The sequence below is a fragment of the Pongo abelii genome, chromosome 3, assembly GCF_028885655.2.
Source record: "Pongo abelii isolate AG06213 chromosome 3, NHGRI_mPonAbe1-v2.0_pri, whole genome shotgun sequence".
Lineage (NCBI taxonomy): Eukaryota > Metazoa > Chordata > Mammalia > Primates > Hominidae > Pongo > Pongo abelii.
The window spans coordinates 103627501-103649097 of NC_071988.2; the positions used below are offsets into that span (position 1 = coordinate 103627501).

Below are 21597 nucleotides of genomic sequence, written 5' to 3' on the forward strand. Positions count from 1 at the left end.
AACCTTCAAAGACCTGCTAATAAAGTATTTACAATATCCTTATTCCAAAACAAATCACATAATCTACCCTAACAGCTTTGAAAAGCCAAGTGACTCTGAGTCCATAATGGGACAATCACATTCACACTAATTTTGACATAAACTGGGTCAAAACATTTATAACATACCTCACCAAAACCACCAAAGTACTCCCTTATTTTCTCTTCAGGTGTATCTGGAGAAAGGCCACCAACAAAAATTTTTTTAACCGGCTCTTTTGTTTTCATGGCTTTGGCCCTTTTAGGATCAATCACCTTCCCATTCAATTTATGTTCTTTTTGATCCATGACCTAAGGAAATTGAAGTTTTCATTTAAAAAATATATATCTTAACTAAAGTTCAGAGAATATTAACTTACTTAAAAATAACTACAAATACAGATAATGCCAAGCATATGTTGACTTGCTCAAGATTAAACTGTCAAGTCATGGTGGTGATGTAACATCAACTAACATATACTAGTGTTTAAATCTAAAGGTAAGAATGGTAAGACATACACAAATTTAACCAATTACTAGATAACCATTACCTTTTAACTTCAATATATACAAACATGACTCCTACTTCCCTTTAGCAATATATACAAACATGACTGCTACTTCCCTTTAGCCCAGGATCAAAATAATGATTCAGTTAAAAGTTGCTTGCCTAACAAAATTTCAAAATATGGACTTCTGTGAACTGCTAAAACACATCCTTTTAACTAGGCATCTTTAAGTCTATAGTATCTTTAAAGTTAATTTCAAAATTTAGCAGAGCCTGGAACACAAATTATTCAGGAAATAATTCCTGAACCTACCTCTATCTTCATAAAACGTATTGGGGCAAGAACTATTCTTCCTTCCTATATTATCAAAAGGGGGAACCACAAATAGGCAAACTCATTGTATCAAACTATCCATATGTTAATATTTTATATTATTAACTGATCAGAACACGTAACACACTACCTTATCTACACTCTCCGATTCTTTAAATAGCACAAAGCCAAAACCCCTTGATCGCCCTGTGATAGGATCTAACTTCAGAGTGCAGTCTACAACTTCACCAAATTTGGAAAAGTAGTCCTTCAGATCTTTCTTTGTAGTGTCCCAGCTAAGGCCTCCTATAAACATTTTCCTGTAAAGACAAAAAGCAGTATTAAAATGCTTAAAAAAAATTGCCTTAAATATTATCCACATCAATAACACACCTTTTCCAAACTGCACCAGTTTACTGGGCAGTATATTAAACATCATTCTTCCTACATAACCACACATCAGGAACATCCTATTCCAAAAAGCTGGCTTATTACTGCTGCTCCCAAATAATTACAAAATAGTGAGCAAGCAGCACATTAAGTCTTTCAACTTGCTAAAAGATAAACGTATACCCAAAGTAAAAATACTGTACATAAAAGTTTTCCTTAGATTAAAAAGTTAACAGCAAAAAAAACAGAATCTTAGCTTCAAATTTCTCTTCCAAATGTTCATTAAACTTGTTAAAATGCTATGCAGTTCCCCACTGATCTCAGCAACCAGCATTGGTGTCTATGCTGAAGCTCCTTTTCTATTTTAACAGTTCTCTCATTAACAAAACTCTTAGCACATAAAATGGAAAATTCTACATCTCACAATTAAGTTGTGAGCCGATTTTTTTGATGTGCTGAGTCCTTAAGACAAAAGTAATGTGCAATATAAACAATTTAGTGAAAATTATCCATTGAAGTACAATCCACTAATTAACTTAGATGATTTCGTTTACAGTAGAACCTCAGTTAACCAGCAATAAAGTATTTAAGCCTTTAAAATGCAAAAAGTGATGGGTGGTAAGCAGAAATCCACCAAGACACTCTAAGACCAAAGGTATATACTCAAAATAAAATATTTTAAGGTGAAATCTTACTAACTTTACAGCAAAACACCAGAAAGTTCAGATCTGGCAGCTTTACATATGCTCCCTTTGTGCAAAAATAAATAAATAAATAAAAAGCTATCCTATACCTAACCTTCTTCCTACCCTTTAGAAAGACAGGACTGGAGGTTTTTAATTTTAAGGGTAAACTGTCAGAATTTGTTATGTAACGGCTAAAAATGTCACCATGGGAATCAAATCAGACTTGCTCAACATTTTCTCTTCTTTTTAACTGGGGAAGGGTCATGGGTGGGGAATGGGATGTGACACTAACTCAGCTCTATAAAGAAATTAAAGGCCTTTCATTAGGAAACATCTCCATCTTGTGGGCTTTTAACATACTGCCACTAAGGCCCATTCTTGGAATAAAAGGCCAATTAATTGTCCCTTGAATTAGGGTCTTTCTTCACTTCCTCCAAAATACCTGATTAACTGAGGTGTTACTGATCTTACTATCCTACCACAGTCTTGTTTTACTTCTAGTGACAAAGCAAACTTTCAGTGCAGAGTAAGTCTTAGGTATATACTGCGCTTCCCACTTCAGGTTAGCTTTTCAACTTACATGTATTCTAGAGCTGGGCCATTTATATGCTTAATGTTCAGGACTTCCTCAAAGTTTCCAGGCTTGAAGTAGCATTTATAAAACAACTTTGGCATTTTATAATCAAATGAACAAAAACACCCATAATGTTTTGTATATTTGAAATGTTTACTTCTTGCCAATTCCATGGAAGAAATTTGAGTTATTTTCTCAATATACATTTTCTTTAATTTGAATAGTGTGTACCTTCTAATATACAACCTTTATTTACATAATTTGCTATAAACATCTTATTTTTAACTTACAGGTCCAGAATACTTCCTTCACAGACAGAAGTTATTTACCAACATTCACCCTGTAAAGGTGAGGACACTATATTTTTAATGAGAAAGAGAACTGACTATAAAGCAATGACCTCTTGCTAAGATGTCCATGACAAGTTCCATGACAGAAATAACTTCAATTAAGTTGAGATTTAACTATTAAATTACCCTTTCCATGATTATTCCAGAAATTTCTCAATAATAACTAACAAACTTTGAAAGTATTTCAGCCTGAACACAACAGTTCTAACAAAAACATTTTTTAAGCTGCTGAAAGGCAAGAAAATTCTCTGTCTGGTCTATTCAGATATGGAGACAGAACTAGTTTTGATTTTATTTAACCAAAAAGCAATGTTTATATTGGGAAAATACCCTTACTTTAAAATTATTAAGAAACAGAAAACAATTACAAAGAAATAAATTAAAACACCAAGAATGAGGTATGTGGTATTATTACTCTGAAGCCCCAAATGTTTTTCAGACAAGAAGCAGATTTTCTTAAATATCACCTAAGCATATCATCAGCTGGCCCAGCAAAGTGCTCTCCAAACGTACTCCCCACCTTTAGTATGGTAGTTGTTTAATATGCCTACCTTAGAGCTACAAGGGTTCACTGAAGATGCTATCCCTCCTAAACTAATAATCAAATATCAATTATCCAGAATATTAAAAACTTCAGCTATCCAGCACTTTTGGAGAATAAGGAGCCAGGTATTATTCCACCTCCCTTAAAGCACTGCCTGCCCTCTCTAATCTTTCCCCAATTGTTTTTAACCTTCAACCATTTGAAATGAGATTTTTTTCTAACAGCATCACATTTTTCTGCCTTCTTATACTTCAAATACAGTAATCATAATTTAACACTATGGCTCAGACATCATTATTATGCTAATTTAGAATATCCACAGGGTCTTCTAAAATTAGCTATTAATACACCAAGTCCATCTCATTTCTTCACAAGTTCTACTTTTCATTTTTGCCAGATCACCAGTTGCTGTTCTAAAAAGTCTCCCTTCCGTTTTGCAGAGTAAGTAGCCAGCTGTCAAACTTTTCAAATTCTGTGTAAAGTAGAAGTCTCTAACCAAGCACCTAAGTGGCTCGTCTTTGAGACAAACGTATTAATATTTTGGCAGCCCAAGAACCCTCTGGTTTTTTCTTCTGTTCTAATCAAAAAAGGCTGTTGTTCTCAGGGTATGCTTAGGCTTTAAAAAAAAAAAAAAAAAGGCTGCTGAACAAATAGGTGAATATGCTACAATGAACACAAACTGGACCAATTCTATTCCATCTTTACTAAATGGAACATATTAATTCCATTCCATCTTTTTCTGTTTTCGGTTGGTTGGTTGGTTTTTGAGACAGTCTCACTCTGTTGCCCGAGCTGGAGTGCAGTGGCACAATCTCAGCTCACTGCAACCTCTGCCTCCCAGGTTCAAGTGATTCTCATTCCTTGGCCTCCGTGGGAGGGATTACAGGCTGCACCACCACGCCTGACTTAATTTTTGTATTTTTAGTAGAGACAGGGTTTCCCCTCGTTGGCCAGGCTGGTCTTGAACTCCTGGGCCTCAAGTGATCCGCCCGCTCCAGCCTCCCAAAGTGCTGGGATTACAGGCGGAAGCTACCGTGCCCAGCCCCAAACTCTATAGTACAGTGGGGAAAAGTCTGCTTATCTTAATTATGGAAAAATGGGCACGTGGTGGCCACAATGTTGGCATACATGCTCTCCCTCAAACTGATGGCGTAAGGTAATGATTTTATATATATATATATGTGTGTGTATATATATACATTTACAAATACATTTTTTTCTTTTTAAACAGAGTCTCACTCTGTTGCCCGGGCTGGAGTGCAATGGCATGATATAGGCTCACTGCAACCTCCACCTCCCGGGTTCAAGCAATTCTCCTGCCTCAGCCTCCTGAGTAGCTGGGATTACAGATGCGCGCCACCATGCCCGGCTAAATGCAGGACTTCATCTACAGTATTTTATTAACACAGTTGAATCTCTTCATCCTAGCTGTGAACTAAATATTCAGCACCCCAAGGCTGAATATGGTATTCAATTTAAAACACCTACTCAATAGAAGTCTCCTTGCTTTCACATTGGCTTACACCAAATTGTAAAATTAAATGACAAGCATAAAGTTATACAACTCAGCATAGATGACTATCCAAGTGATATGTAGTATCATTCAGGAATTTAGGCTGCTTTGTGGGACATTTTATCATCTTTTAACGCAAGTTAAGTTTAGAGGCAATAAAGACAAAATGCTGGGGTTTAAACCCTACCGCTGCCTTTTTTTAACACAGGGTCTCACTCTGTCTCCCAGGCTGCAGTGCAGTGGCTCCGTGACAGCTCACTGCAGCCTTGACCTCCTGGGCTCAGTTGGTCCTCCCACCTCAGCCTCACAGTAGCTCGGACTACAGGCGCCCACCACCACACCCGGCTAATATTTTTGCATTTTTTTGCAGAGATCAGGTTTTACTGTCGCCCAGGCTAGTCTTCAACTCCTGGGCTCAAGCTGCCCACCTCAGCCTCCCAAAGTGCTGGAATTCCAAACATGAACCACTCCACCTGGCCCCCTGCCTCTTACTAATTGTGTAACATTAAGAAAAAATATTAAAGTCCAAGATTGTTTTCCCATCTGTAAAAAGAGAATACCTCAGATATTTGCAGAGGGTTAAACTAGTTAACACACTTAGAGGACACAGAATAGTCTGACACACATCCTAAATGATTGATAGAAGTTACTATTTTGAAGGGGTAAAGCATTATAAGCATTATCTAAACATAATTTAATAAAGCAAATTTTTTATTTACTTAATGGCTTAATTTTTTAAAGCTGCATAGGCTTTATAAACTTTCCAACATTAAAAGGAAAAGGCCACAATGAGTTTTATATAAACATATTCTAATATTTTCAATGCTGCCAACTTGAAATAACCCAGAAATTTTTAAATAGTCCATGTAAAAAAATATATAAACTAAAAATTAGGTGGTATTTCAACTAAGACCCTTTAAATGTAGCTTCCAAAATCACCTTGATGACTTGGTCTACCCTACATTTATGCCAGTAATTTTAGTAAAGAATAATTTAAAACATAAAAGGCAATATACATGGAGTAATCCTGGCTGGTGGAAAATGTTCCGATTTAGTAATCCTAGCTTTTCCCCATCAATAAACTTATTCTCTGGACTATTTAGGTCACTAGGTTTTTAACATTCCCAGTCAATACTAAGTATTTTATTCTAAGATATCTCCCCTAACAAGTCTTTATTGTCAAACACCTTATTCAAGGTAAAAAGTTAGCCATTATACTCACTCCCAATTTTGGAATAGTATTCTTTTTGTGTGTTCTATAACTTCATATTATTTTTACTTTTTTAGAGACAAGGTCTTGCTCTGTTACCCAGGCTAGTCTCGGAACTCCTGGACATAGCGATCAGCCTCCCAAAGTGCTAGGATTACAGGCATGAGCCACCACACCCAGCCAATCCTTTAACTTTTAAACACTTCCTAACAACTTATGATCTTACATACATGGCTTTATAACAAGTTCTGACAGTTTAAAAAATACAACAGAATGTCAACCTGATATACATTTCAGGTATAAAACATAAATGACCAATCACTGTCATCTTTTAAAGTAATGTTACTCAAGCACACCATTAATCCTTAACTGAATTTTTCCAGTATTTTATCCATCATAATTATTCTTCTAAAATCCTAAATGACAAACTAAAGCTAAGTCACTAGTTACCTAAGGGGAAGGGAAGAGGTTACAATGCAGCTAGATAATATCACACATTAGGGTATTTTACAAGTTGCATGAAAACTACCTTGGGAGACAGCTTGACAAGCCTTCATCGAGTTCAAATACTAACCAGCCTTTTTAGATCTGATCTGGTATATAATTCATGAAAACCACTTTTTTTGAGACAGAGTCTCGCTCTATTGCCAGGCGGTGGTGCAGTGGTGTGATCCTGGCTCACTTCAACCTCTTGCCTCCCAGGTTCAAGCAATCTTCCCATCTCAAGCTCCTGGGTAGCTGAGACTACGGGTGCACACCACGAGGCCCGGCTAATTTTTTTTTTTTTTTTTTTTGTAGAGACAGGGTCTCATCATGTTGCCCAGGCTGGTCTGGAACTCCTGGGTTCAATCTGCCCACCTCAGCCTCCCAAAATGCTATATTACAAGCGTGAGCCACCGCACCCAGCACACTTTTTTTAACTATTTAAAACTAATGAGACATTAAGGTTAGCCAATAACAAATCTTCCCCAAAAAACACTTTAGTCAATAAAAATATAAATTTTGGTATTATTTCCCCATCACTAAAGAACAGGTATTCCTCTCCCCCAGCTTTCTACATATGACATTTTCAAGATAAGTGTGAAAAAGAATTCCATTTATTCAAGACTAATATACAATGGACCAAACATTTTCAAAAAGACTTCTCTGTATTAAATCTCATTACTTCACACTTTAGAATGAACCTAACTAAATGACTACTAAAAAGCAAAGTTTAAAAAATAAACATCTAATAAATGAAACATGAGTTTTTTTGCGAGGGGGACGGAGTCTCGCTTTGTCGCCCAGGCTGGAGTGTGGTGGCGCCATCTTGGCTCACTGCAACCTCTGCTTCCCGGGTTCAAGCTCTTCTCCTGCCTCAGCCTCCCAAGTAGATGGCACTACAGATGCCCACCATCATGCCTGGCTAATTTCTGTATTTTTAGTAGACAGGGTTTCACCATGTTGGCCAGGTTGGTCTCGAACTCCTGACCTCAGGTGATTCGCTTGCCTCGGCCTCCCAAAGTGCTGGGATGACAGGCATAAGCCACGGCGCCCGGTCAACATGACAGTTTTTTAAATAAACTTTTTTTTTTTTTTTTTGAGACGGAGTCTTGCTCTGTCGCCCAGGCTGGAATGCAGTGGTGCAACCTTGTCTCACTGCAACTTCCGCCACCAGGGTTCAAGTGATTCTCCCGCCTCAGCCTCCTGAGTGACTACAGGCGCGTGTAACCACACCGGGCTAATTTTTGTATTTTTAGTAGAGATGGGGTTTCGCCATGTTGGCCAGACTGGTCTCCAATTCCTGACCTTAGGTGATCCACCCATCTTGGCCTCCCAAAGTGCTGAGATTACAGGTGTGAGCCACTACACCTGGCCTAAAAATAAAACACCTTTTTTTAAGAGATCAGGTCTCACTATCAAAATGCAGTGGCTCCATCATAGCTTCCTGCAGCCCTGAGCTCCTTCCTGGGCTCAACACATTCTCCTGCCTCTGCCTCCTGAGTAGATGGAACTACAACTACAAGCACACCCCCCAACACGCTAGCTTTTTTTTTTTTTTTTTTTTTTTTAAAGAAACAGGGGTCATATTATGTTGCCTAGCTGGTCTAGAAATCCTGGCATGAAATGATCCTCATACCTCAAGACTTCTGAGTAGCCAGTGACTACAGGCACGAGCCACTACTTTAATTAACTTTAAATGCTTAATCCAATATCTCCCTTTTTTCACTTCACTACAAGGAAGCAATGACATCTTGTATGTTTACATTTTAAATAAGCTCTCAATCAGCTTTGTAAGGTAAACTCCCATTTACCTAGAGGTTAAGGAATAAGTATTTTCCTTAACCTGAAGGTTAAGGTTCTGGTTAACTGAGATTACTACATATTCACAATTCTATAAAATTGTGTACTGGAAATCAATTTAGGTATCAACGCTAAAGTCAGAAAATGATTTGTACCTTGATGAATTTTCCAATGTTTTAAAATCATGTTACTTTTCAAAAGTGTAAGGAAAAATCTGTAGGAGATTCATTCCATGACATTGTCTGTTGGTTGCTTTTTGAGTATATTTTCTCATGGCTTCATCTATCTTACTCATAAGACTAAATGGGGAGACAGACTTCCTGGCTGTGTGGGCTCTGTGGTAGTCTGAAGTCTAGATAAGCAGGAGTTTACAGTGCAAGATCCAATACTTAAACTGTCACCTTGATTACTGGCCAAACACCACCAGTAAATTGGAGTCTTCCCTCCCCACCCCCAAATATTCTTAAATACCTAGCTCCAACGTACAATATAATACTCCAGAAACTAAAACATGCTTACCTTTACTCCACAGGAGTAAATCACTGGCAGTATCAACTATTAGGGCACTGGATAAATACACACAAGCTATGAAAGCAGGCTATGTAGTCAATCTTCCTGTGGTGAGCACTGTTTCCAACACATAGATCAGCAAACCAAGTAACAAACATGTCGTATTACCTGAAACCACACTGTTGGAAGTGAAGCAACAGAAAGAAATCCCACGCTTTCAGCATCCAGTTCACTGCCCTATCTACTAAAACGTTGAAGCAGAACTGAAGTCAAATCAAGCTTGGACTAATATAAGTTATGTTTCACTCCATTTGTAAATGTGCACACACTTGAGGTACACAGCTTCCAAGTGGAATGGAAAAAAAAAGTTATTACTCTATTCCTTTTTAAATGCTTTCAAGCATGGCATGTATTATGACTTGAAGGCTAAAACTAATCACATCCTTCATGTTGGCCATAAATACACCAAAATAGTATACTCAATATGTATACTCAAATGTATACTCAATAGTATACTCAAAATGTTCTCGTATTAGGGCAGCCTTACCCTAATACTATGTATTAGGACGATGGCAGAGTACCCAGGAAATATTAAAAACATACACTGAGTTTGTAGAAGGGGTCACATGGCTTAAGGGAAAAAACCCCAAATTTAAGGCAAAGTATGTGTATCTCAAAAACAAGCACGGAAAAACTTCAATGACATTCTCCCAATTCCAAACTTAAAAAACGAGATTATTTTTAGTATCTTTCATAATAGTTGAAAATTTACAATGAAAAGCATTTAATACTCTTCCCTTAAATGTTCATCTAAAGATCTGGGGGCATCAATTTCTGGAATTTTTAACTCGGGAAATTTGTCAAAGGCTCCCAAGAATGCTAACACTGAGACCAATCTACTCAGGGTCTCAACTTTACTACATACAGTAAACCCAACTGTACTGAAACAAAGGCCAGTAAATTTGGCAAGAAACTACTCTAAAAGCAATTATTTTACAAAGCAAACAATGCTCAGATTGCCCCAGAAGCACTAAGGTATAAGACCATAATCTCAAACATTTAAAGCAAAAACATGAGCCTAGTCTTTTATAATTAGACAGGCGACAACCTACAGCAGGATTCACAAAATTCCCAAATGGGAAGAATCACACTTGGGCTCATTATATACTAACCGTTAACAGGACCAGATCTACTGTCCTGTTATTAAAGAAGTATTGCTGGACTTTGGCTAAGTGAATGGGGGGACTTTTTTGCTTCCTACCCAATCCAATGCAGGAAAGTCTATGTACCTACCTTGCAAAACTATCTCAAAGTTAACACAACATTGTAGTTTCCATTGATTTTTAAATTTTAAAAACTCTGCCCTCAAGAGAGCTTGCTACATGGCATGTATACTTTGCCAGACACTAAGTAATTTTAAAGTACCTACCCCAAATGAACTGCAGCACTGCAGAGAACAGAATGGGTCCACACCACAAAGTAAAATGAGAAATTCCAATGCTTATAAGTAAAAACTACGGATGTTAATGTTGGAAAGAGTGATAAGTTTTAACTCAGGAGGGCATACTATGGAAATAATTACTTATTCTAAAGTCCCATAGTAAACTGTAGAAACATCCACTAGAGATGTAACAGGCATGCCTTCCTAAAAATAGCTGTCCATTCTTACATGCAAAAGGAAAAAAACCTATTTCTAAAACCAACTGATTTTTAAAGTATTTTAGGATGAAACTGTAATCACTTTATTCTCAGATTTGTAGAAGGAAATGCACACAGAACTGTGTTTAATAAATTCAATTTGGATATTGTATCTATTAACCAGTCTTACCCTCAATATTGAGACTATAAAACTGTTGCCCTTATAATATTCCTCAAAATGGGAGAAAGAGAAAGGGACAGATACGGTGGGAAGTGCAGACACCAAAAAAAAAAAAGTCTGAAAGTTTTTCATTCAAAAAGAATGCCTTAACGTCTGGAACAGGATAGGGCTGCATAATTGGAAAGTTAAGAAAAGTCAAATATTAGACCCCTTAAAAATGAGAACATTATTTTTAAGTGTAATTTTAAAATCAACCTGGGTAGGCCAGGCGCGGTGGCTCACGCCTGTAATTACAGCAGTTGGGGAGGTCGAGACGGGCGGATCACCTGAGGTCAGGAGTTCGAGACCAGCCTGACCAACATGAAGAAACCCCGTCTCTATTAAAAATACAAAATTAGCTGGGCGTGGTGGAATATGCCTGTAATCCCAACTACTTGGGAGGCTGAGGCAGGAGAACTGCTTGAACCTGGGAGGTGGAGGTTGCGGTGAGCCGAGATCACACCATTGCACTCCAGCCTGGGCAACAAGAGCGAAACTCCGTCTCAAAAATAAAATAAAATAAAATAAACCTGGGTAAAATTTTATTTTCAGTAAATGACAGTTGGTCAGTATCTAAATGCTTATTAACTATGAATATAAACATTTCTCCATTTTTCCTGAGATTATTCAAAAAAGCTGTAATATTACATCGTTTTAGGTAGCAGGTCAAGTGTAATTACTTCAAAGAGTCAAAACACGGACCTTCAAATTTAAGTTTATGGTCATTTCAAATTACTGGAAACAATTACATGAGATTCAAAATACACAATGGAGTAATGTCAAATAGTTAGTTTATAGTTTAATCTTAATTTGCCACTATTAGCTAGCAGTGAAATTGAGCTGCTAGTGCCCACCACTCACCAAATACAGGGAATAACATTCATCGAAACTGTGACCCCAGTCTTTTTTTCCCTCTTTTTTGCTTTTCCCCTTGCCTGTTTCCCGTCTGCTTTTTCTCCAACGTAAAGCTGGACTGATTTCAGTGGATGAGAATACAGTAATAAGCAAATCTTTAAATGTTACTCTAAATGGACTCTTAAAATAGAATATAGCTTGTAAAGATATAAGTTAACTGCCTGCAAGTTAGTGGCCTTCTACTCTCCAGTGGTGGTGTATAAACCCCTGAAAATTCAAATATAATCCTAAAGGCAGAAAGACTGACATTTAGGGGAGGGGAAAGGATGGATAAAAAGAACAATACTCAACCTACCAGCCTCCAAAGAGAAGTCATGCAATTGTGAATACATGTCAACCAACTGTTATTAATATTCCAGCCAAATCACACTGAAAATAAAAAATCTGGTAAGAGCTGTAGTGGAAAGCCACATTAGCCCACCTTTGAATAGTATATATATATATACACACACACACACACACACACACACACAATTCTTATTAAAGGTCTATTTACAAATATGGTAGGTAAAAGACAAACATTTTTCCATAATACACAGTGCTGCTTAAAGAACTGCTTCAGACATCTCCAGAATATTTCAGTATAACATGCATGATATTTTAAACACAATATTTTATATCAAGGAGTCTTCATATTTAGCCATTAAACTTAGAATTCCAACAAAAATATTTTTCATCTTAAAATAAATCAAATGTGAAGATTACGGTAATATTTTTTCTTGCTCGATATAAAAATATCGTTAATTGTTTAGCTTAAATTGCCAAACTGCAACTACATGCATTACCACAGACCAAATACCATGTAACGGCATCAATTTTGCCCAAAGATTACACATGATGCCTAAAAAAGGTATATATCCCAGGTACAAACCTACTGTATGTACTATGGTCTAGAATTTCCTGGGGATCAATGGGCAAACTAACCAATACACAGCCTCTGCATATTATGACTACTGAAACCTTTATAATACAGAAATAAAATTTAAAAGTTTTACCATTCTTCCCGCTGTGCCGTCGCTGCTTCAGAGTGTCGTGGGGAGGAGTTTGAATGGCTAGGGAATTAACAACCGGTACAGCAACCAATCAAAATTCTAGTTTTAGTTTTTGACACTGTTAGGGTTAAAAACTTTAATTCATTTACACTTCAACAGTAGGTAACTATAAAGTCAGCTGCTTTGCGATTTGAATTATCAGGGCTAACAGAAAGCCTGCCCCAAACAGGAAGTTATACAATTAATCATTTTGGTGCCTCTGTCCAAAGAACAGAATTCAGCAAACGAAAACCAAAATGTTAAAGGTTTTAAGTTTCCAAATATCTAACATCTTCCTTTCTCGAATAAGCTATATACAATTCGAGTTGGTTCTGTTTAATTTTTAAAAGTTTGTTTCCCTTCCCACCACCACTCCCCCAAAACCAGCACTATCATCAAACAGCCTGACAAGAATCTGCCTAGGCTGGGCTTAATAAACCCTATATTCCAAAGTGCTTCTCCCCTCCCAACTTTCCCTCCAAATCCTAGGCTCTTTCTCAGTAAAGGAAATCATGTTTTCTAATACTGGATTAAAGCGACATCTTGTTATATCCACCAACACCTTTCTCTTTACAGTTAAAAAAAAAATTCAGACACACACACACCCCTCCCCATTACAAAAAGGAATGGAAGCGTGAACCCACGATCATCGCTCAGTAATCGGAGCTAAGAAAACTCAACGAAGAACCCCGATTTAGTCCCTCCTGCTAACTCCCGTATTATGTTCCCAATCCCAAATGCTGCATTTTAATACACTAAATGCAGATTTAGGTAGTATATACAACTGTTATTTCAATTGGAGGAAGCAAGTTAATACTAAGAAATTTGCACCAAAAAGAAAAAAAAAGTATCCCACAGCACATTACAGGATTTGTTTCTCTTAAGAGGACTACAGGCCTCCCTTAGTGGGCGGGAAACAGAAATCAAGACACCAAAACAGGATCCTGGGCACCGGGAAAAAAAGGGGGCTGGGAGTTGTAAAAAATTAGGTTGCATATAAAAAGTAACGTACAATCTGTACTAATAGTTGGGGAACCCAATAGCTGAGGGCGCGAAAAGGGTGCGCGGTTAGAATAACTCAGTGGGGTGGGGGAAGGGTAGGTACTAGGCCGGAGATAGGAACAGCTCCAGTCAAGTGCAGGCCCCATCGACTAGGAACTTAACCAGAGCCCGCGGAGCAAAACCTATGTATCAACAAGAAAGTCGGAGCATTTCACCAGACCCAATTTGGTCTGCCTGTCAAAATGCAGGGCCTGTAGGAGTATGCCATTGTGCGATAGCGTATGATGGAGAAAATGAGTAAGTCCTTAGGCGAAACTTATTCAAAATCCCAAGAAAACATTCGGCCTGAGGCCGACAAGGGAGAGGCAGAGGTGGACAGCCTACGCGTTCCCCAAAACATGTGCTTATAAACAATCGCATCGTTTCAGGATGGTGGAGAAGCACCAAATAAACCTTAGTAACACAAACAGGGAAGCTGTTTGTGTCTGTCTGCGTTTTTATCCCCAAGACTTTAGGAAAAGGGAAAAAGAGGGGACAGCATGGAAAGAAAAAAGGTACCCCACGACAGGCGGGAAAAAATCCTGGCGGCTAAGTCGGTGGGAGGAGACCCATGGCGAGGGAGGAAAGGAGGGCGGGCCGAGGAGCAGCATGGTGACGGCTAAAGGTGGAAACGTGTGTGATGGGGGAGGGGGGCGATAAGCAGGCAAAGGAAGAAGGAAATGAAGGTCCGGGGAACCCATCATAGAAAAGGGGAGACCAGTGCAAGGAGGCTGCATGGGGGCCCGGAGAACGGGCTGAGAGCGGGAACCAGGCCTAATGGCGGGGGAATAAGGAGGGGGAGGGGGACTAGTTGGGCCTGACTATCCTGGGATGCCCCTTACTCACCCTTCATCCTCCTCGTTCTTACTGGCGTCAATCTTCGCCCCCTCCGACTCGGCGCTGCCCCCTTCGGTGCCTCCAGACGCGGTTCCGCCCCCGGTCCCGGCTCCACTTCCCGCCGCCGCCGCTGCCCCCTGTGTCGCCGCCACCATGGCTCCCTCCTGCTCGCCCGCCGAGCCGCCTACCGCCGCCGTTGCCGCCGCCGCCGCCCCGTCCCCGCCGAACTGCTCCTCCGACATAGTGCTAGTGTCTCCGCCGCTGCCGCCGAGACTACACCCGCCGCTGCCGCGAACCGAAACTAGCAGCAAAGTAATCCCCGCCGCTGCCGCGCGCCCGCTCTACCTCGCGAAGCACACAAGACAGGGAAGGCGCGCGCGTGGCTGCAAAGGCTCCTGCGCCTCTCCCTGGCCTGCCCCCTTCGCCTCCCACTCTCGCGCGGCGCACACTCCCGCTCTCTCCCGCTGCACTAAAAAAGAATAAGCACCAGCGGCGGCCGCTCTTGCCTCCTCCTCGCTTTAATGGCGCCGCCGCGGACCACCTAAAATGGCCGACGGAAGAACGGCGCGTCCCGGTCACGTGACGCGAGAGCGCGCCCTTCGCGCGTCCCCCCACCCCTCTCCCCCTAGTTTTTTTTTTCCCTTTCCTCGTCGGTCCCGCCCTCTTGCTCCCCTTTATACCTTCCTCTGACGCTCCGCGTTGCACAGCCTTGGGGGCCTTTAAAAGGAACCGGAAGTGTCGTGAGCTAAGACAGTCGCGCGGGCACCATCGAGAACAAGGAGTGCTGTTTCGAAGTAGCGGCTAGAGGGGCCCCCTGCCTCCGCCCCCGCCCTTCCGAGGATTCCTGGAGTCCACTGGCCCCTCCCCACCACTCCAGTAGCGGCGGGAGCAGCAGCGTCAGGCCGGGGTGTGGCTGCACCTCTGCGAAGGCTGTGGTGCCCCGTGCAGCTGCGGCGTTCGGGTGGGGGAGGGGAGGCTCACACTGTGCGGCGGCTTAAGCCTGGATGTACGCACCGAAGAAGGGAATTAGCCCTGAGATGTCAACCCTGTTCCCCTGGCTCTGTTCACCCGGACTTCCGCGGAGCGCCAGGCGCCGCAGCGGACCGCGCGCGCGCTGATTGCCGCAGCTACTCTCCCTGCCGTCGCCGCCCGGGACCGGGTGACATTGAGGTTTTCGTCTATCGCCGCTGGGCCGATAGGGCTTTTTAAGATTTGGCTTTCCAAGTAAGATTTTTGTTTGCCTGCTTTTCTCCTGAAAATTTTTTTTTTTTTTGGTCGAAGAAGCAGGTAACTTGCATATCTTAAGGAAAACATTGTTTTTGCTTTGCTTTTGTTGTTTAAAGATCCTAAAACGTACCATGATTCCTTTACGTTACTAATAATTGGAAAGTGTGTTAAATCAAGGGTTCGCTTAATGTTCTTTAGCCCTTGTACATAGAACATATAAATGTTGTGAGTCATCTTTACGAGGTTTATGAGTTCGGGTTTGGGTTTTTTGTTGTGTGTGTGTGGTTTTTTTTCTTTTTTTGTAACACCGTTAGGCGTTTCATTAAGGTGTATAAAATTACTTTTTATACACCTGTTAAAAACTCCCGATGCCTCTGCTGGAGACTGGATTATTCGGGCTTTGGGATTTGCTGCTTCCGGCAGTATCCTTAGAAGAAAATGAAGCTTCTAGGTACTTCTGTAGTCAACAAATAATTATTTGCCTGTTTAATTAAAGTGTTCGGGCACGGGGGAAACAAAGACGAGTTTGCAGAATCCAGCAAAAACCTTAAGAGTTTAAGTATTTGGGCCGGGCGCGGTGGCTCACGCCTGTAATCCCAGCACTTTGGGAGGCCGAAGCGGGCGGATCACGAGGTCAGGAGTTCGAGACAAGCCTGACCAACATGGTGAAACCCCCGTGTCTACTAAAAATACAAAAATTAGCCGGGCGTGGTGGCCGGTACTTGTAATCACAGGTACTCAGGAGGCTGAGGCAGGAGAATCGCTTGAACCCGGGAGGGGGAGATTGCAGGGAGTCGAGATCATGCCACTTGCACTCCAGCCTGGGCGACAGAGCGAGACTCCGTCTCAAAAAAAAAAAAAAAAGTTTAAGTATTTCCCACTGTAGTTAAACGAATTTGTATTAATTGGACACTATCCAAAAATCTCAAAGGAAGATTATAAATAAGTTTTATTAATCAAGTTAGTAGAATTTACATTACAGAATAATTAAAAAGAATACAGGTCAAATTCTGAAAACGTCCTAAAAATATAATCTTACCAAACTCCTGTAATAATCAAGTCACATAAAGGTAATACCAAGAATGTTTACCTTAAAGTGGTAGTGACTCCACATTTGTCTCCACCTGCCAGAATATTAGCAAAGGATAAAGTGGGTATGGTGCTCAAACCATGTATTCCGGGTTAGAAACAACTAAGATGATTGACTGAAGGGAAGTCTGTTTAATCTTTTCTGGCTTCAAGTGAGGGTAATTGTCGTTTATTTTGATCTTAAGATATCATTAGACATACCCACCTTTTGGTAATAGTGACTTTTCCAAAAGGTTCATTTTGATTTCTCATGTAGCTTAGGAGCTTCTGGAATTCTTAGAATTTATGTCAAAAATTCCATACAACCTAGGAATGATTTTAAAGCTAACACCTTTACATGCTTTATGAGGATGTATGATGTCCATACCACTGATAGCCCTTGATATTATGGCCAAGATCTCTACATCCAGTATGTGCTCCTGCATCCACGCAATATTATTCTTGGAACTCACTTAACTTCTGGCAGGCGTGGTGGCTCACGCCTGTAATCCAGCAATTTGAGAGGCCAAGTCAGGAGGATTGCTTTCCTCAAGGAGTTGGCCATCAGCCTGGGCAACACAGTGAGACCTTGCCTCTACAAAAAGTCAGAAAATTAGCCTGGCATGGTGGTTCCTGTTGTTCCAGCTACTCCTGAGACTGAAGTGGGAGGATCACTTGAACCTGGAAGGTGGAGGCTGCAGTGAGAAAGGCAGAGTGAGACCCTGTCTCAAAAACAAACAAATGTTACTATTTATGTGAAGTCTTCCCAGGCTTCCTGAGGCAGAATTAATCATCCCTTTTCACAGCCGTTTATCTTTACCTCTGTTATTCTTGTTTTCTACTAGACCATGAGTTCTTAGAAAACAGTGTCTTCTACGTATCCCTCCCTCCCTAACACTCTCACACACACATAAACACAGCAGCAGTATATCCACACTATGTAATTGCCAGTTGAATTATTGAATGACAAAATAATAGGTATGTCCAACTTGCTAGATTAAGGGGCTTTCAGGCAAACTAGGTGTTCTTCCAGGGACTTGAAAGTCTCCTCTCCACACCATCTCATTTCATCTCTGGCATTAAAAAATAATAATAATACTTTTGGCCAGGTGCTGTGGCTCATGCCTATAATCCCAACACTTTGGTAGGCCAAGGAGGGATGATTGCTTGAGCCCAGGAATTTTTTTTCTTTTTTTGAAACGGAGTTTCACTCTGTTGCCCAGGCTGGAGGTGCAATGGCGCGATCTCGGCTCACTGCAAGCTCCGCCTCCCGGGTTGACGCCATGCTCCTGCCTCAGTCTCCGGAGTAGCTGGGACTACAGGCGCCTGCCACCACGCCCGGCTAATTTCTTTTGTATTTTTAGTAGAGACGGGGTTTCACTGTGTTAGTCAGGATGGTCTCGGATCTCCTGACCTCGTGATCCACCCGCCTCGGCCTCCCAAAGTGCTGGGATTACAGGTGTGAGCCACCGCGCCCGGCGGAGCCAGGAATTTGAGACCGGCCCCGGCAACATAGCAAAACCTATCTCTACAAAAAATTTTAAAAATCAGTTCCTGCCCACCCAGGGACGCCTTGCATTGTGTTTAACCTGTTTCTGTTGCCGGGTGCGGTGGCTTACGCCTATAATCCCAACACTTTGAGAGTCCGAGGTGGGTGGATCACTTGAGGCTGGGAATTCGAGACCAGCCCGGGCAATGTGGAAACCGCATCTCTACTGAAGATACAAAAATAAGCTGGGCGTGGTGGCGCACACCTGTAATCCTGGGTACTGGGGAGGCTGAGGCAGGAAAATTGCATGAACCCACAAGGCAGAGGTTGCAGTGAGCAGAGACTGCACCACTGCACTTAAGCTGGGTGACAGAGTGAAACTATGTCTCAAAAAAAGAAAAGTTAGCTGGATGTGGTGGCGTGAGCCTGTGGTTCAGCTACTCAGGAGGCTGAGGTGGGAAGGTTGCTTGAATCCAAAATTCAAGGCTGCAGTGAGCAGTGATGCCACTTCACTCCAGCCTGGACGACAGAGCAAGAGCCTGTCTCAAAAACAACAACTACAAAAAAAACACTTCTTCAAATGACCTGGTGATGGATGTTTGAAATTTCTTGAGAATGAAACGAAACTTTTTGTTACACATTCATAGGTAACACTTAATTGTTTAAGTGGCTGGAGATGCTGTATTGGACTTGCCCCAAACACTAGAAGGAAGGAATATCCCCTGTCAATGTACAGAACATGACCTATTCCATTGCTTTAGGAGATTCCCAGTGTGTTTCAGATAACACACTAAAATGCTAGATCGTCATTGAATTTAGCCTTTGTAAAGCAATTATTCTCTGCAGCAAAAACTAGAGTATTTGTAAAAGGCCAAAAATGAAGTCCATTTGAGAATTAAACTGGAATCACTTTTACCTAGAACAAGATGCATACACTTAAGCCAAGGAAGTCATAATTTTCATCTGCTAGGTGCAGTCTACAAACGCAGCAGGAGGTTCCCTTATGTTCAGATTTTTAAAGTATTAATAGGGTATGTATGCCAGTTGGCAACCTAGAATAAACAGAGTGGAAGAAACAGCCGAAGAACCCATTTTTTTATACAAGGTACACATACTTGAGCTGCTTCTACAACCATGTTAAACAGCCTATAACCTATCTGGACGTGTTTGCAGAACACCATCAGTGGGATTTAAGCATTTTGTTGGAGAGTTGGTTTGTGACTTTACGTGAAGTGACCAATTGCCCATGCAGTGAACATTCTCTTTCATATCCCTTGGTTATCAGGAAGCTTCACTTTATTCAGAAAATAGAAGCCCTATCAACTCTGAAAAGTCGGGTTTTACTTCAGCAATAAAGTCTAATACTGTAGAGTCAGTTCTGCTTACTCATGAGGATGTCAATAGTTTGCTTTTAGATACAGTTTTTTAAAACGTAGCTCAAAAAAGAATTCAGACAAAGCTGATCACACGCCTGTAGTCCCAGCTACTCAGAAGGCTGAGAGAGGAGATTCCCTTGAACCCAGTAGTTCAAGCCCAGCCTGGGGCAATACAGTGAGACCCCCATCTCTTTAAAAAAGAAATAATAAGGAAATACACTCCTCTCACTCCAGACCTACATATCAAACTGCCTATTTGACATCCCCCCTTGAATGTTCACAGGCATGTCAAGCTTTAGATGTCCAAAACTGAACTCTACTTTCCTTACAAACCTGCTTCTTTGGTCTTCCTCTTCTCAGTAAATGACAGCTCCACCCACCCATATATTCCTGCCAAAATCCAGGGAATCATCTTTGATATCCCCCCTCCCTCACCCCCCACATCCAATCAATCACCAACTCCTCCCACCTCCAAAATATATCTTGATTCATCTAAATGCTTCGTAGAACATAAATACTGGGGTAATTTCTAGGTAGTTATTCACATTCAACCATGCAACACATTAATGGCACGTGCATTTCTAGGACTGGGAAATATAACAGTGATCAAAATAGGCAACGTCTCTGGTCTCATGGAGCTGACATTCTAGTGGCAGAGACAAAGGACTGACAAATAGATATGTAATATAATTTTAGGAAGTGATAGGAAGAAAAAAATAAAGTGCTACACATAGGATATGTGCTATAGGACCATCAGAGAAAACTCTTCAAGGAAATAACTTTTTGAGTAGTGCCCTGAAGAAAGTAAGAGAGAAAACCATATACTTAGCTTAGGGAAGACTTTACAAGGCAAAGGGTACACCTGAGGCAGGAGCGTGATTTGTGCTTACAATGAAAAATGGAGTCCAGTGTGGCTAAAGTGAAGGAAAGCAAGTATAATAGATCATACCTGAGAGGTATCCAGTAATGAGCTTACTCAGGGTCTTGTAAACTGTGGTTAGCACTCTACTTTTATTATCAAAGTCATGAGAAACCATGGAAGGGTTTTGAGCAGAGGAAGAACATGATGTGACTTTAAGTGGAAGATAATGGATGCTGTGTGGACGGTGGACTGTGGGAGGACATCAGGGAGATGAGTTAAAAGGGCACTATCATAAAAAGACTTTTTTTTTTTTGAGACAGGATCTCGCTCTGTTGCCCAGGCTAGAGTACAGTGGCACAGTCACAACTAACTGCAGCCTTAACCTCCTGGGCTCAAGTGATCCTCCCACCCTCAGCCCCCCAAGTAGTTGGGACCACAGATGTGCACCACCACACCTGGCTAATTTTTGTATTTTTTGTAGAGGTGGGGTTTCACCATGTTGCCCAACCTGGTCTTGAACTCCTGCTCAAGTAATCTGCCTGCCTCGGCCTGCCAAAGTGCTGGGATTACAAGCGTGAGCCACCGCGCCAGGCCATGAATTGACTATTTTTTTTAGCCTTTCTTGGTTAATTTCTTCTGAGAAGACAAATCTACAAGAGGGTGTTATTTACATGTGGTCATGTGACTTTGCTTATTTTTCCTAGAAGGATATTTTTCTGCAAAGAAAAATCACGCTCTAGTGACAATAAGGGATCATTCAAAATTAAATAAGAAAGACTTGAATTAATATTGGTAATATTTCCAGTAAAGACTCAGACTAGCGTTTTCATCCAATGCAGTATTTTTTCCTTCATTTTCTACCCCTTTCTGAAGTTCTGGAATGAGATTTTGATTAGCTACTGCAGGTAGCGTTCGTCCATAATGTCACAGGATCCTTTGGGTGTCTCTTTGCCAGCCGGAAAGCTCTGCGGTTGGTGGCGCCTCTGCTACCATGC

General features: G+C 41.0%; 1 protein-coding gene across 7 annotated transcripts in view; it reads right to left on the minus strand.

Moving 5' to 3' along the window:
- The window catches only part of HNRNPD (heterogeneous nuclear ribonucleoprotein D), a 20537-nt gene extending 4491 nt beyond the window's left edge, over positions 1-16046 (minus strand). For 5 of the 7 annotated variants that reach the window (XR_010139741.1, XR_010139740.1, XM_063723493.1 and 2 more), the window contains exons 1-4: positions 14590-16046; positions 12667-12723; positions 990-1158; positions 168-329 (exon numbers count right to left, since the gene is read on the minus strand). Coding sequence is in view for 4 of the 7 variants with exons in the window: in XM_063723493.1 (XP_063579563.1) it covers positions 168-329; positions 990-1158; positions 12667-12723; positions 14590-14822 (621 nt within the window). In the remaining 3 variants the exon portion in view is untranslated. The remainder of the gene's footprint in view (positions 1-167; positions 330-989; positions 1159-12666; positions 12724-14589) is intronic. The other 2 variants (XR_010139742.1, XM_063723492.1) reach the window with 1 other exon arrangement.
- Positions 16047-21597: the final 5551 nt, after the last annotated feature.